Genomic DNA, 16,941 nt, shown 5'->3' on the forward strand with positions numbered 1-16,941 from the left:
GAGTACGTTGTGGAGAAAATCTTGGACTCTCGTGTTTCCAGACGGAGACTCCAGTATCTGGTCAAGTGGAAGGGATACGGCCAGGAGGATAATTCTTGGGTGAATGCATCTGATGTTCATGCCTCTGATCTGGTTCGTGCCTTTCATAGGGCCCATCCTGATCGCCCTGGTGGTTCTGGTGAGGGTTCGGTGCCCCCTCCTTGAGGGGGGGGTACTGTTGTGAATTTGGATTCTGGGCTCCCCCGGTGGCTACTGGTGGAATTGAACTGGTGTCTTCATCTTCTCTGTTCACCTGTTCCCATCAAGATGTGGGAGTCGCTATATAACCTTGCTGCTCTGTTAGTTGCTTGCCGGTCAACAATGTTATCAGAAGCCTCTCTGTGCTTGTTCCTGCTCCTAGACAACTACTAGATAAGTTGGACTCTTGTCCATGTTTGTTTTTGCATTTTGTTCCAGTTCACAGCTGTAGTTTCGTTACTGTGTCTGGAAAGCTCTTGTGAACGGGAATTGCCACTCTGGTGTTATGAGTTAATGCCAGAGTTTTAAAGTAATTTCTGGATGGTGTTTTTGATAGGCTTTTCAGCTGACCATGAAAGTGCCCTTTCTGTCTTCTGCTATGTAGTAAGTGGACCTCAAATTTGCTAAACCTATTTTCATACTACGTTTGTTATTTCATCTCAACTCACCGCCAATACATGTGGGGGGCCTCTGTCTCCTTTCGGGGTATTTCTCTAGAGGTGAGCTAGGACTAATATTTTCCTCTGCTAGCTTTATTTAGTCCTCCGGCTGGGCTGGGCATCTAGAATCAACGTAGGCATGCTACCCGGCCACTGCTAGTTGTGCGTTAGGTTTAGTTCATGGTCAGCTCAGTTCCCATCTTCCAAGAGCTAGTTCCTATATATGCTTATGCTATGTTCTCTTGCCATTGAGATCATGACAGTATCCCCAGGGCTTCCCAGAGTGTAGATGGTGGATGGTGTGAGGCGCAGTGAATAACGAGGACACAAGGTTGCAGTCTCTTTACCTTTACTGAAGGCTTCAGCATCCACAGTACAGGGTACGGACCACAGGGTAGGCAGAGTCCGGCCGGTCTGAAGGCAAATCCAGAGTCCCCTTATCCAGGTGGAAATCAGTAGCCTTCCTCTAGCGCTTGTGTGCTGTAGTACCTCCCTGCTGAGGTAAAGTCCTCACAACTGATGTTGGTGTTCTAGATGTTATTTCTCTTTCTCTCTGTCCCCCAGATGGAATGGATAGGACAAACCCGTATGACTGGTGGCTCGAGGCTTTTTACAGGGACTCTATCATGCCCCGGCCCCCACAAGTTGCCACCGTGCCTCCTGGGTATGGGTCGGGCAGGTAACGTGGAATTACCTGTCCTGCCAGTCTCTGGAGCAAGGCTTGGAGATTATTACTCCCTCGGTGTTCCGGCTACCGGATTCTATGCCTCAGAAATGAGGCAGCCTTTTGCAGGGCAGAACTCCTGGATTCCTCTCTTTGTGCTATGACTTCGTTTCTCACCCTCTACAATACAATTCTCTTTCATGTCCTTCCTTAGGATGCTGCGGCATGTGGGGCAGGTGCAGCTTCATGGCCTTCTATCTAGGCCTCTGACAGGATCCCACCCCTGTCAGGGACCCCTCTGTCTGCAGCTCTTTGATGTTCCTCCTTCCCCTCTGGCTGCCCGACAGGGTGCTGCCTGGGAGAAGCCCAGCCAACTTCTGCCTAACTTCCTATCCAGGCCACCAGTTTTACCTAACTATGAGGAGTGCCCTAATAGATAGGAACGTAGCTCCCCCTGGTGGACTGGAGTGTGAAGTGTGGTGTATGGTTTTTGATACCTGGTAAAGAGATCTCCTTTATTGCCCTCAAATGTAACATCACTCCCCCTGGTGGAAGAATGACATTACTGCAATGACCAGGACTCTGGGGCGCTGCATACAATACAAAACGACAAGAAAACATTACATCGAATGTTGCAATGTACTGCTGTGATTTCAGTGTCACCTGACAAGTCACCATATAGCCCTAGCCTTCCTCAAAACAGCATAGCTTCCAACCGTCCCGTATATAGCGGGACAGTCCCGATCTTGATACTCCACCTGGCAGTCCGACACTTTGCTAGTGAGAAGCACCCGACAGACCCCCACTTGTATCAGAACATGCCTCCTCTGTCTCCCCCTTTTCTCATCGTTTAGAGAGTTCAGCTTATCGTCCAGAGTATGTTCTCCTGGACTGAGGTAATTTCTGCAGCCAGAATAAGAAAAAGAGTGACCTCCAGCAGCAGCTCATGCGTGTTCCATTGTAGATGCTCTCTGAGTCCCCATGAACCTGCATATCATGACAGTCATTCACAGCAATGAAGAAGCCAGAACAGAGCATACAGGAGCGGCTGCTGCTGTTGGCAGTGACCCTGAGGACAAGACACAATTGTCTCCTCTTTTGCAGGCACAGAATTTGATCACCAGTGATATGAAAGATTAGCGTAATCTTTTATGTCACTGATGATGAAATGCTGTGCCTGCAAAAGAGACAATTGTGTCTTCCATCGGCCATGCTATCACATGGTAATCGCCTGCCTGGCATAACTCCTGGGTCCTAGCTACAAATCCAAGTCATCTCTGCTGCTGACTTTTCCCTGTTAGTCTATGTGCACATAATCAGGAGCCGCTCCATACTTAATCTGCATCAAATCCAGAGGATCTAGCTGTTACAGCAAAGTGATGGGATTTCTAGAAATCCCATGTCCACTATGCGTGTCTGTGCACCTGCGGAACACGCGCGGATATTGACATGTGATGCGTCTTTGAAGACAGCTTCATGTCAATTTCTCTTGGAGAGTCGCTACTCTCTGCAAGAGAAATTAGACAACTAGAATCTGTATTGAATGTGGTAAATCTGCATGGTTCAGTGAACACATGGGGCTTTACCTGCGTTGAATAGCATGCAGCATTTTGGACACAGCAAATAATATGCTGCGTCCAAAGCGCTGCTACATCTGGATCGCGGTCACATACCCTTACTGCAGCTTCTAGGGAGACTCAATTACAGTAGGGTGTAGTGAAAAATATGTAAAACAATTAAAAGATCTGTCATTATCAGATTTCTAGTGGTTGATAAATCCTGTAAATAATCAGTGTATTTGTGTGTATACGTTTGTTTGTTTTTTTTTCATAATTTTAGTTCACTTTATTAAAGTGGTTCTCCAGGATTGAGGTAAAAGTCTGCAGCCCAGAGATGCTGGGATGGGGAATTATACATACCGAGACGGTTTAAAAAACAATGTGTTCTGCAATGCTGAATGGGTGTGGTGATAGCGTGGGCATGGGTGTGGTCTAAAAATTGGCCACAGTATGCTACGTATGCCACAAACCTTGTCCCTTTTTCCTTCACATAAATGTTGGGAGGTATGTGACAGCTTTCTTGTAGAACATTTGTAGCATAACAACTATTTTCGATTATTTGCTTTCCCAAAAAAGAAAGAAAATTTGATAGCCATTCAGTGTTCATGTTAATCAGCCATCCCAATCTAAGCAGAAAAAAAACAAATAAGCACATTATGCTAGCAGAGATTGCTGAGGAAGGTTACATTTGACTCCCTACTCCTAAGGGTTCAGCAAACATTCACCCAGCAGCATAAACCGAAACTACATGTGCCTCATCTTCCACAAGATGATTCCAGATTCTTTTGGGTACCTCCTCCTACTTAGCAAGCCAGAAAAACACAGATTCATTGGAAAAACACATGTATATTTTGGAATAATTTAATGTCAAATTTTGTACCTCAAACCTGAATAGTAAACATTCACCGTGATAAAGGCATTGTACACCTCAGAATATCAATAAAGCATTCAGCTAAAAGCTTTGTAACCAGTAAAAATCAATGTACAGTACTCTGACATATAAAATGCACTAGTTAAGAAGTGAAATTGCTGGTTAATCCTTCAGGGGAAGAAAAGTCTCAGTTCAAAATGGCTGACTTACCTGTGGTTCCAGATGTGTAAATATACAAAGCAGGAGAACTTGGTTTAATGGCGGACCTATAGTGCTCAGGAATGGGCTGTTCGGAGGCAGCATCTATTTTGTCAAGTAAACTTGGAACCCCTTCAGTGGGAGAGTCTCTGCTCAGGTAGAACACCTGGACCCTATCTTCTATCAGAGCGGGCAGCACATCTTCTACAGCATCCTTCAATTCTTCACATAAAAAATACATATGATGTAGCAGTTAACCATTTATTTACAGAGTGAAATAACTAAATTTTCAAATGATCTATGAATGCAAATGCTTCATATATACATATGTAATACATAAAATAAATAATATTAACCGAGGCCTGAAAGAAACAGCAGTCTAGACTAGAATATGCTGCAATTACAGTGTGCTTTTCATGAATTTTCAAGAGTTAAAATGACTGGGGAATTAATGAAATGGAGGGGGTGCAGCTTCGGTGACTAGCGGGGCCGTCAATGAAGCTGCGCCCTCTGCATTGCATTCATTCCCCAGACATTTACAGCTGGGAGCAGTCGCATTAGCAGTGCTCCCGGTTGTAAATGCAAATGCCCCCAGATATGGATTACTGTGTGGGATTGAGAGTACGACGGACAGCTATGGTATATTGTTGCTTTCTTATTTTGGAATTTTTTACAGACGAATGATGGCTTCGCTTAAATTGAGCGTGCAATAAAGATATTAAAAACCTGTGGTGTTTCATTATTTCATTAAAATTCTTTTTTCTTAGTGAGTGTGTGTTTTGCTAACTCTTTCATAACTGTGGGATTAGTAATGGATAGGTGTCTTATTGACACCTCTCCATTACTAAGCCGGCTTAATGTAACCTTACAATAGCAAGGTGACATTAACCCCTTATTACCCCATATGCGAATACCACAGGGCAGTGGGAAGAACCAGGCAAAGCTCCAGAATTGGCGCATCTAATAGATGCGCCTTTTCTGGGCAGCTGCGGGCTGCTTTTTGAGGGGTGGGGGGACCCATAGGCATGGCCCCTTACTAGCCTGAGAATAGCAGCCCGCACTTGAGAGTTTTGCCAGTTTGGTCAGAAAGTATAGGGGGACCCCACGTCTGTTTTTCTTTCATCCCTTCTCCCCTGCTCACACTGCTTTCGGCTAAGCAGGGGAGAGGGGATGACAGCCTTCTTCTGCACCACACGCAGGTGAACAGTGCTTACTGTAGCACTGCTTCTTGGCACCGTCTGTGTGGTCCTGATGCGGCACATGGGAGGCACATGGCTGCCGCATGTGTGCCACATGGATGTACCACGTGGACACACGGACATCTCCGGTACGGAACCGGAAATATCTGGATGTGTGAAACCGGCCTTATGCAGCTGTTTTTACAGAGAGCATGCTGCTTCTCTCTACATGCAGGACCTCCATCATGCTAAAATCCTTCTTCCTCACTACAACTACTCAAACCCCTCCCCCCTCTGAGGGATCTGCACACTATCTGGTTCAGGCAAAGGTGTACAATCTGCCAATAAGGGATTGACTAAAATGTGTGGATGCAATTAGAACAGCAGAAACCTTGGCCTTCACCGAAGCTGGCAATACAGATAAAGATAAATTAAATCACACGTACAGGCATTTTGTGGCTCAAGAGACATGGGCGCCATGGTAATATTAAATCAACGGCACTGTAGACAATAAGAATTCAACAGCTCAGCAAATTTAGATTACTAATTGATTGGCTGCAGTGGTGTCCTTTCGATAACTTTGCAGCCAATCACCCCCAGACACCAGAGCAACAGCAGAAAGGCAGATTTGGCTCTGCAGAGTGCTAGTAAAGCTCAGTTTGCTGTTTTTCATATCACTAAGCCTGTGGACAATAGATAGATGTAGGAGGACAATCCCTTTAAACAATGAATTATATACCCCAAAATGTTGCCTTTGAAATGTATAACTCAAACAGCAAAAATATGGCTCATTGGACAGAAAAATAAAATAGTTTTGACTTTTGTAATGTACTGGTGTAAAGACTAAAATTTAAATAAAATAATTTATTTATTTTTTCCTAAAGAACCAAAATAAGCCATTCCTAAAAAAAATACTGCAAATATAGAACCAAACATAATAACAATTGTAACAGACAATGTATAGACAATGTATGTGTCTCACCTGGAGCTGCAATCAGAATTTTAGCTCCACTGCAGTGAAAGCAATGAAGAAAGGATTTTGCACGTATGTTGTAGTTTAGACAAGCCATTGGCCACCCCAGTTTGGACAGTGCTAACCAAAGCCAAATGTATGCAGGTTCATTAGCCATGAAGACAGCAACACAATTGTCATTTTCCTGACTTCCATACTGCCGTAAAGTCCATGCTGCTTGATTGCTTTTCAGATCTATGTCCCTGTACGAATAGGCCTGGTCCTCGTACAAAATAAATGTCTTGTGAGGTCTTGTGGACACATGCTGTAAAAAAACATCCAATACTCCAGGGGCAGAACAGTGCCGCACTGCCTTTTCCATCTTCACTACATGATACACAATTTTTAAAAAGAACTTGAGGTCTTCCCACAGGTATGGCGAGAATATCTTTTGAAGTAAATACACCCCTATGGGGAGTAAGCTGAATACCACCAGCATGAGATACATCCTGCAAAAAATAAGAGCAAAAGATGATCTTACAGTGAACTTGTCAATGGAACTAAAGGTGGAACCGGTTTTCAGATCTTGCATATCTTGTACTTTGATAATACTGGTTGAACAGGAGGACAAAGACCTGTGGTTCAAGTCATACTAGGAATTGAAAACTTATTAAATAATTAACCAAGCACAAATGTGAAAAAAGTTGTGGTCTAAAAAATTATAAAACTCTGTAGCTTCATGGTCTGAATTAGTGTCAGATTGGGACTGAAATTCTGTGCAGTACGAGTGAAATATGACTGCGCACTTGTGGGTTTTGGCAGATCAGGGTGTATAACATGGTCAGTCACTAAATAATACCACCAAAAAAGAAAGCGAAAAAGTATAATCATCATACTGTTACTGTACAAAATTCAGTAAACCAGTATCACTAAAAATATCATTATACAAGTGACAAATAATTCTACCCCACCACGACAACTTATTACTACCACATAGTGACCGAATAATACCTCCATTAATGCCATAATTAATTACCCATCAAAAATATCAACATTTGCAAAATCCACTGTACCAAGATTGAAAACATCTTTTATATAGAAGTGTTCATAATAAATAATACTTTCAGACAGTGGTGTACTGCCCACAGAAACAGGCGATGAGACTGCTATGGGCTCCGACGGTTGGGCGGGCCCGATTCTAGTCGACTTACATTTTTCATCACCACTCAGCTACCACTTGCTGAGTTTATTATACCAAAGTCCACTAGGTAGAAAACATACATGATGATATGGTCATATAAAGGCATCAATGTGTCAAAACTGATCAAGGAAGCAACTCCATAAGGACTCATACTCATCTGCATTTAAAATGGGCAAGTGCAATCCGATAAAAAAAAAATCGGATTGCACTCTGACTAATGTTATTCAATGATTCAGTGCTCATCTGTGATTTTTTTCTCAGTTCAGATAAGCCTGAGAAAATTGCAGCATGCTGCGAGTGACCATGTACTGTATATCGGACGAGACTCGCCAATAAAAGTCAATGGGTGTGAGAAAACCTAGCCAGCAAGCCAGCCAGAACACACTGAGACAGTAGTATGATTAAGCTCCTGCAGTGTGTAGCGCTGATGTGAGAAAAAAGTCACCGGCGTCCATAGTCACCTCACTGACGTCACCGCTCGCTGCATGGGAACTTTCTTACTGACACCTCTCCATTACTAGCCCCTGGGCTTGATGTCAGTGGCCAGAAAACAGTTGTCATCAACCCCAACCCTATTACCCTACTTGCCACCACACTAGGGCAAATGGCAAAAGCGAGGCTAAGCTCCATATTTGGCAAATGGTATGGATGGGGTGGCTGAGGGCAGATGCTCTTAGTCTGGGAGGGCTCCAATATCCATGGCCTCTTCCTAGTCTATTAATTCCTGACCTGTGATGCAGCGTATGCGTCATGGTGGGATCGCGCTCCTTTGGGTTGGGTAAACGAGTTAACTGAAATGTCACCCAACCTGCAGGTACAGGGGGACTTGTACTTGAGCCCGGGGGGGTGGCTTTGCCCCTCCGTGGCTATGAATGCTTCTGGTGACCTCTTTGTCACCCCCCAGATCTGATTGGAGCTAGTCTCCATGGGAGCTATCTCTCCAATCAGATGTGGGGGGCAGAGAAAACTATGGCTGCCTGGCTCTACAGCTTCTTCCCTTCCCTGGAAGTGAAGAGCAACGTGCCTGCTTGCGGCCCTGCCACCGACTGAGCGTTATCACAGACTGACTGCGATCACCGCCACTGCTGCTGCTGCCACCACCGCCATCAGGTACTCCCCTCTGCGGCCCACTGCTCCCCTGCCATCCGATTCCCCCCCAACCTCCGCTCCCTCCCCCCTGCCCCGGTGAACACCCCCTGCCCCCCGACCATCCCCTTCCCCCCCACTGCTGCTGCTGCCGGCTCCATCTCCTGCTGCATCTCCTCAGCCCTCTCATGCCCCCTGCACCTGACAGCCCTCTCCTGCCCCCAGTGATCACCCCCTGCCCCAGTGATCACCCCAATCACCCCCTGCCCCCCTGATCATCCCCCTGCCCTGCTAATTGCCCCCCTGCCCTGCTGATCGCCCCGCTGATCGCGCTCCTGCCCTGGTGATCACCCCCCTGCCCTGGTGATCGCCCCTTCTGCCCCGCTGATCACCCCCCTGCCTTGCTGATTGCCCCCCTGCCCCATGGATTGCCCCCTGCCCTGGTGATCACCCCCTGCCCTGCTGATCACCCCCCTGCCCTGTTGATCGCCCCCTGCCCCGGTGATCACTCCCTGCCCCAGTGATTGCCCCCCTACCCTGGTGATCACCCCCTCCCACCCCAGTTTTACCATTAGGGTTAGAGTTGGGCTAAAGTGAGTTGGGCTAAAGTTAGGGTTAGGGTTGGGGCTAAAGTTAGGGTTAGGTTTGGGATTAGGGTTGGGATTAGGGTTAGGGGTGTTTTAGGGTTAGGTTTGTGGTTAGCATTAGGGTTGGGTTTAGAGGTGTGTTGGGGTTAGAGTTAGAATTGTGGGGTTTCCACTGTTTAGGCACAAAGCGCCTGCGGACCATTCCATCAAAGTCTGCATTCCAAAACATCACTACTTCCCTTCTGAGCCCCAGCGGGTGCCACTGCCCATACAGTAGTTTTCTCCCACATATGGGGTATTATCTAACTCAGGACAAATTGGACAGCAACTTTTGGGGTTTGATTTTTTTATTTTCATGCCCGGGTGCTATAAACTTTAGAGAAATATCTGAGGGTTCAAAGTTCTCACCACACATCTAGATAAGTTCCTTTGGGGGTGTAGATTCCAAAATGGGGTCATTTGTGGGGGAGCTCCAATGTTTAGGCCCACAGGGGCTCTCCATATGCGACATGGTGTCCGCTAACAATTGGAGCTAATTTTCCATTCAAAAAGTCAAGTGGCGCTCCTTCCCTTCCGAGCCCTGCTGTGTGCCCAAACAGTGGTTTACCCCACATATGAGGTATCGATGTACTCCAGAGAAATTGCCCAACAAATTTAAGGATCGATTTTATCCTGTTGCCCATGTGAAATTGATCTGTAAAAATGAAAAAGCACTTTTTTTCACAAAAAATTTCTTTCAGCCTCAATTTTTTTCAATTAGTGAAGCACCTGGGGTTCAAAGTGCTCACTATGCATCTAAATAAGTTCCTTGGTGGGTCTAGTTTCCAAAATGGGGTCACTTGGGGGGAAGCTCCAATGTTTAGGCACACAGGGGCTCTCCATATGCGACATGGTGTCCGCTAACGATTGGAGCTAATTTTCCATTAAAAAAGTCAAATGGCGCTCCTTCCCTTCCGAGCCAATCCGTGCGCTTATGGTGGTTTATGACCACATATGAGGTACCGGTGTACTCATGAGAAATTGGCAACAAATTTTAGGATCCATTTTATCCTGTTGCCCATGTGAAAATGAAAAAAATAAGGATAAAAGAACATTTTTGTTGGAAAAATTAAAATGTCAATTTTGTCCTTCCACGTTGCTTTAGTTCCTGTGAAGCACCTGAAGGGTTAATAATCTTCTTGAATGTTGTTTTGAGTAGCTTCAGGGGTGCAGTTTTTGGAATGGTGTCACTTTTCGGTGTTTTCTGTCATGTAGGCCCCTCAAAGGAACTTCAAATGTGATGTGGTCACAAAAGAAAATGGTTTTGTAAAATGAGAAATTGCTGATAAACTTTGAACCCTTATAACTTCCTAACAAAAAAAATTGTTTTTCCCAAAACTGTACTGATGTAAAGTAGGCATGTGGGTAATGCTATTTATTAACTATTTTGTGTCACATAACTCTCTGGTTTAATAGAATAAAAATTCAAAATATGAAAATTGCTACATTTTCTACATTTTCGCCAAATTTCAGATTTTTTCACAAATAAAGCAAAAATTATCGACCTAAATTTACCACTATCATGAAGCCCAATATGTCATGAAAAAACCGTCTCAGAATTGCTAGGATACATTGAAGCGTTCCTGAGTTATTACCTCAAAAAGGGACTCTGGCCAGAATTGCAAAAAATGGCCAGGTCATTAAGGAAAAATAGGCTCTGTCTTGAAGAGGTTAAATCAGTCCACAGCTGTCTGCCTGGCCTTTGCTGGTTATTAATTATAGGGGGACCCCACATTATTTTTGGGGATGGTCCCCCATTTTATAGCCTTCCCAGGCTATAGACATTAGCCCCCAGCTGTCGACTTTCCCTCAGATGGTTATTTAAAATTCGGGGGACCACAGTCCATTTTTTTCTTTTACGTAATTAATGATGTGTTTATACAGCTATCATCTATCTATCTATCTATCTATCTATCTATCTATCTATCTATCTATCTATCTATCTATCTATCTATCTATTTGTCTGTCTGTCTGTCTGTCTATCTGTCTATCTATCTATTTACAGTTGAAACCAGAGGTTTACATACACTATATAAAAATACGCATGCATGTTTTTCTAAATATCTGACATGAAATCAGGATAAACCTTTCCCACTTTAGGTCAATTAGGATTACCATAATTATTATATTTGCCAAATTCCAGAATAGTGAGAGAGAATATTTTAAGGCATTTTTATTACAACTGCGAAGTCAAAAGTTTGCATACATTTTGACTTGGAATTTGGTACCATTGCCCTTAAACTGAATAACTTAGATCAAATGTTTGGGTTATCCTTCCACAAACTTCTCACAATAGATGGATGGAATTTTGATCCATTCCTCCTGACAAAACTGGTGTTACTGATTGAGGTTTGTAGGTCACCTTGCTCGCACCTGCCTTTTCAGCTTTGCCCATACATTTTCAATTGGAATGAGGTCAGAGCTTTGTGATGGCCACTCTAAAACATTGGCTTTGTTATCCTTAAGCCAGTTTGTTATCATTTTGGCAGTATGCTTTGGGTTATTGTTCATTTGGAAGACCCATTTCTACCCAAGCTTTAACTTCCTGGCTGATGTCTTGAGATGTTGCTTCAGTATTGCCACATAATCTTCTTTTCTCATGATGCCATCTATTTTGTGAAGTGCACCAGTCCCTCCTGCAGCAAAATAAACCCACAACATGATGCTGCCACCCCTATGTTTCAAAGTTGGGATGGTGTTCTTAGGCTTCCAAGCTTCTCCCTTTTTCCCTCCAAACGTAATGATAGTCATTATGCCCAAAAAGTTCAATAATACTTTCATCAGACTACAGGACATGTCTCCAAAAATGAAGGTCTTTGTTCATGTGTCCATTTCCAAACATTAATCTGGCTTTTTTATGTTTCTTTTGGAGTAATGTATTCTTCCTGGCATAGTGGTCTTTCAGCCCATGTTGATACAGTACTCTTTTCACTGGCTGAACATTTCCATCTTGTTTGTATTTGCATATAATTGTTTGCACAGATGAACAAGGCACCTTCAGGTATCTTGAAATTGCACCCAAGGATGAGCCAGACTTGTGCAAGTCCACAATTCTCTTCCTGATATCTTGGCTGATTTCTTTAGACTTTCTTATGATGCTACACAAAGAAGCAGTGTGTTTCAGATGTGCATTAAAATACATCCACAGGTGTGTCTCTAATTAACTCGGATGTTGCCAAAAGAACAGATGCTTCCAAACACATGACATCATCATATGGACAGTCCAGAATTGTTTAAAGCCATAGTAATCTTAGTGTATGCAAACTTTTGACTTTGTAGTAAGTAATGAAAATGCCTTAAAAATTTTCTCTCATTATTCTGGCATTTGGTAAATATTAAAAATTGTGTTACTCCTAATTGACTTAAAATGGGAAAGGTTTATGCTGATCTCTTGTCAGATATTGTGAAAAATATGCATATGTGTCTTTTTATATAGTGTATGTAAACTTCTGGTTTCAACTGTATCTATGATAGTTTTATTACTTAATAAACTAGCTTGAAATAACAGTGAATTCCTGTATGTAAAAATGCATTGCATATGGATTGCATACACATGTCATATGGATGTCATATAGATAAGAAAAATCGCATTGTACTCGCATGACTCTCGTCCAACTTTTCAGGAACATTGGACCAATTTTTTCAACGCTGATGATGATGAGTTAAAACAAACCAACTTATTGCATACAAGAGAGAAGAGTCTAAAGTGCTTCAAATATAACAAACTTTGTATTAATACATACAATTGTAAATAGAAAATGACAAGAAGACAATGTTAAAAAGATGACAACAGCAAAGAGCAAAGCTGACAAAACTACTAGTGCAAAATAGTCTAAAACAAATTACGATGCATAGTGTAAAAGTGGCAAAAAACAGTGTATGGGTATTTATTACAAAATATCAAGTACCAAAACGATTAAACAACATACAAATATCATAAGTCTCAATGTGTGATAAAACAATCATATATTTTTAATTATAGTTATGATAGTCAGACAAAGCATGCCAAAAATTAACACCAAAGGGAGGTCCACCCAGAAAGAAACCATATGTGTCTGAAAACCTGAGGAACTTGAACTGTGTGGGAACTAGAGATACTCTATACTTATAATGTTCGGTTTGGATTACGTTTGCCGAATTTGCAATATTTGCTGATTAATTCATCGAATATTAGCCGTACATTATCGAATGCCATTCATGTTAATGGGAGGAAAAAACAAACAAATGCACTATACCTTATAACAGCCCCAAATTCTGCCAAAACACATCAAATGAGGGACAGACACCAAGAAAGTGGCCACAATTCACCCACAGTACAGATGTTAGCATGACACTGCAGAAATCAGCCAGGCATGAGGTATCGGGGTCTGGGACAGCATTTACAGCTTTCAATTGAACATCACAGTAAGATGAGGTGGGCGAGGGATCAGTGTGGGGTCCCTTTGCTGGAAGCCCTGATACCACATGCAGGGTTGTACTGGCCCTCCGGAGAACTGGAGGATTCTACCGTGGGCCAACGCGCTGACAACTACTGGCATACTGGTCAGCAGCTGCCTAGGGCCCCCCTGCTCCAAGGGCCCCCAGCCAGTGGCTATGGGTCCAAGGGGGCCCGCCCTGTGCCAACGGAGCAGCAGCAGGTGACAGGACACCACACCTGTGTAATAGAGTGCAGGTACTGAGTATGTCATCACGGAACAGACAGACCAACTGTTGAGGGAAATTTATTAACAGGAGTAAGATTCTCCTTGCAGGGAGTAAACAGGGGGTTAATCAAACAGTAAACAGTTAAGCGGAATCAAAAGGGTTAACGAGTGTTCTTGTAACTTATCAGTCCAGGGAGGTCCTGACTGGAGGGTCCTTATTTCCAACGTGGGTACAGTCACCAGCAGCACTTGAGATCCTGAAGTCTCTCCTCTGTCTCCTGGAAACTGGAGACTCCGGGGTTAAGTCTTTTGCAGTCTTTTCTTCCAGTGAAGCTGAAAGCAGGAAGTAACTCAGCCACTCTGCTGCAAGTCTCTGTATATCAGGCTGGCAAGCTTTCTGCAGTAGCAATGCTACACACACACTGAGCAGTTTACTTGTCACACTCAGGGGTCCTGGCTTGTCACTGCGGTCACTGGGGCTGTGCGCTCAGGTCACTGTCAGGGGATACGTCTTCTCTGATTAAGGAGGCTTCCAAGTCCACACTCTCACATCCAGCCTCCACTACGGCTGGTATCTCAGCCTCAGGGCCCTCACGGGGAGCACTCTCTTTCGGGGAGCGTGGCGCTGCAGCCTGCTCTCTGTCTGGCATGCTGTCCCTTCTGTCTCACGCGCTGTCCCCTCTGTCTCACGCGCTCTGCTCTCCTGCTCTTTTCTGACCACACCCCCCTCTCTTCCTTTCTGCCCCCAGCAGTCACATGGTCCCTTCTGTCCAGGGCAGAAAGTCTTCCCCCCGAAAACCCAGCTGTCTGACTAAGTGGTTCCAGGTAAGGAGCAGGGAAAGCAACCTCCTTACACCTGTCCCCGCTGCTAAAGGGAGATGAATATTCACACTTCCCCACACCCCCATGGGTGTGGAGAGGAGCGCATACTATTTCTTTTTAATAGCAGGCAGTGTTAGCCACAGAGTGAGGCTAACGCTGCCTGCATGTAAAGTCCCACCACCACCGCACCACATACATGCACGCACACATGCACGCATGCAGGCAGACAGACATGCAATACTCACCTCTCCGCAAGTTCCCCACAGCACATCCCGACGTCCTGCTTCCTGCCCCATGCTTCCTGTCTGAGACAGCCCAGCTGGATGACATCGGTTTCAGACAGAAAGCTGCCAGCGAGGAAGAGGCTGCCGGGATGTGCTGTGGTGAACTTGCGGAGAGGTGAGTATTGTGTATCTGTCTGTCTGCCTGCCTGCGTGCATGTATGTAGTGGGGTGCTTTGTGTGTGAGTGTGAGAGTGGTGTGGTGCTGTGTGTGTGTGTGTGTGTGAGAGAGAGAGAGAGTGGTGCTGTGTGTGTATTGGAGATTGGCAATGATGGGGTGGTGGGGAAGGACAATGATGATGGTGGGTGGAGGCAATGATTGAGGTGGTGGAATGGGCAATGATGGGGGTTGTGGAGGAGAAAGCAATGATGGAGGTGTTGGAAAGGGCAATGATAGGGGTGGTGGGGGAGAATGATAGGGGTGCATTATATTCTGTGGTGGGGTTGCATTATTCTCTCAGGGGACAATATTATATTCTGGAGGGGGCTAAATCCTACTATATGAGGGGGGCAGCATTATGCCCTATGAGAGGGCTACAGTATACTCTATGGGGGGCTGCATTATATTCTGTGGAGGGGCTGCATTATACTATATGAGGGGGGCTGCATTCTTCCCTATGAGGGTGCTACATTATATTCTATGGTGGGGACTGCATTATACCTTATGAGGGGGTTGCATTATATTTTGCGGGGTGCTGCATTATATTTTATGAGGAGGGCTGCATTATATTATATGAGAGTGGATTGCATTATATTCTGAGAGGGGGCTGCATTATACTCTATGAGAGGGCTTCATTATTTTATGAGGTGGACTGCCTTATATTCTATGAGAGTGGGCTGCATTATATTCTATGAGGGGGCTACCTTATATTCTATGAGAGAGGGCTGCATTATATTCTATGAGAGTGTGCTACATTATATTCTATGAGGGAGGCTACATTATATTCTATGAGAGGGGGCTGCATTATATTCTATGAGGGAGGCTACTTTATATTCTATGAGGGGGGCTGCATTATCCCCTTTACCCCCAAGGATGATTTGCACGTTAATGATCAGGCCAATTTTTACAATTCTGACCACTGTCCCTTTATGAAGTTTTAACTCTGGAATGCTTCAACGGGTCCTGATGATTCTGACACTGTTATCTTATGACATATTGTACTTCATGACAGTGGTAAAAATTTCTTTGATAGTACCTGCGTGTATTTGTGAAAAAAAATGGAAATTTGGCGAAAATTTTTAAAATTTCGCAATTTTCTAAATTTGAATTTATATGCCCTTAAATCACAGAGAAATATCACATAAAATACTTAATAAGTAACATTTCTCACATATCTACTTTACATCAGCACAATTTTGGACCTGAAAATATTTTTTGTTAGGGAGTTATAAGCATCAAAAGTTGACCAGCAATTTCTCATTTTTACAACACCATTTTTTTTAGGGACCACATCACATTTGAAGTCACTTTGAGGGGTCTATATGATAGAAAATACCCAAGTGTGACACCATTCTAAAAACTGCACCCTCAAGGTGCTCAAAACTACATTCAAGAAGTTTATTAACCCTTCAGGTGTTTCACAGGAATTTTTGGAATGTTTAACAAAAAATGAACATTTAACTTTTCTTCACAAAAAATTTACTTCAGCTCCAATTTGCTTTATTTTACCAAGGGTAACAGGAGAAATTGGACCTCAAACGTTGTTGTGCAATTTGTCCTGAGTACGCCGATACCCCATATGTGGGGGTAAACCACTGTTTGGGTGCATGGCAGAGCTCGGAAGGGAAGGAGCGCCGTTTGACTTTTCAATGCAAAATTGACTGGAATTGAGATAGGACGCCATGTCGTGTTTGGAGAGCCCCTGATGTGCCAAAACATTGAAACCCCCACAAGTGACACCATTTTGGAAAGTAAACCCCCTAAGGAACTTATCTAGATGTGTGGTTTGCACTCTGACCCACCAAGTGCTTCACAGAAGTTTATAATGTAGAGCCGTAAAAATAAAAAATCATATATTTTCACAAAAATGATGTTTTCGCCCCCAATTTTTCATTTTCCCAAGGGTAACAGAAGAAAGTGGACCCCAAAAGTTGTTGTGCAATTTGTCCTGAGTACGCCAATACCCCATATGTTGGGGTAAACCAGTGTTTGGGCGCATGACAGAGCTCGGAAGGGAAGGAGC

The 16,941-nt window shown here is 43.9% G+C and overlaps 1 protein-coding gene across 3 annotated transcripts in view; it reads right to left on the reverse strand.

Moving 5' to 3' along the window:
* The window catches only part of LOC143775621 (long-chain fatty acid transport protein 2-like), a 255,858-nt gene that overhangs the window by 144,086 nt on the left and 94,831 nt on the right, over positions 1 to 16,941 (reverse strand). For all 3 annotated transcript variants that reach the window (XM_077263967.1, XM_077263968.1, XM_077263966.1), the window contains exons 2-3: positions 6,130 to 6,608; positions 3,982 to 4,191 (exon numbers count right to left, since the gene is read on the reverse strand). In XM_077263967.1, the coding sequence (XP_077120082.1) occupies positions 3,982 to 4,191; positions 6,130 to 6,607 (688 nt within the window). In that variant the 5' untranslated portion in view covers position 6,608. The remainder of the gene's footprint in view (positions 1 to 3,981; positions 4,192 to 6,129; positions 6,609 to 16,941) is intronic.

Source organism: Ranitomeya variabilis, chromosome 5 (assembly GCF_051348905.1).
Source record: "Ranitomeya variabilis isolate aRanVar5 chromosome 5, aRanVar5.hap1, whole genome shotgun sequence".
Classification (NCBI taxonomy): domain Eukaryota; kingdom Metazoa; phylum Chordata; class Amphibia; order Anura; family Dendrobatidae; genus Ranitomeya; species Ranitomeya variabilis.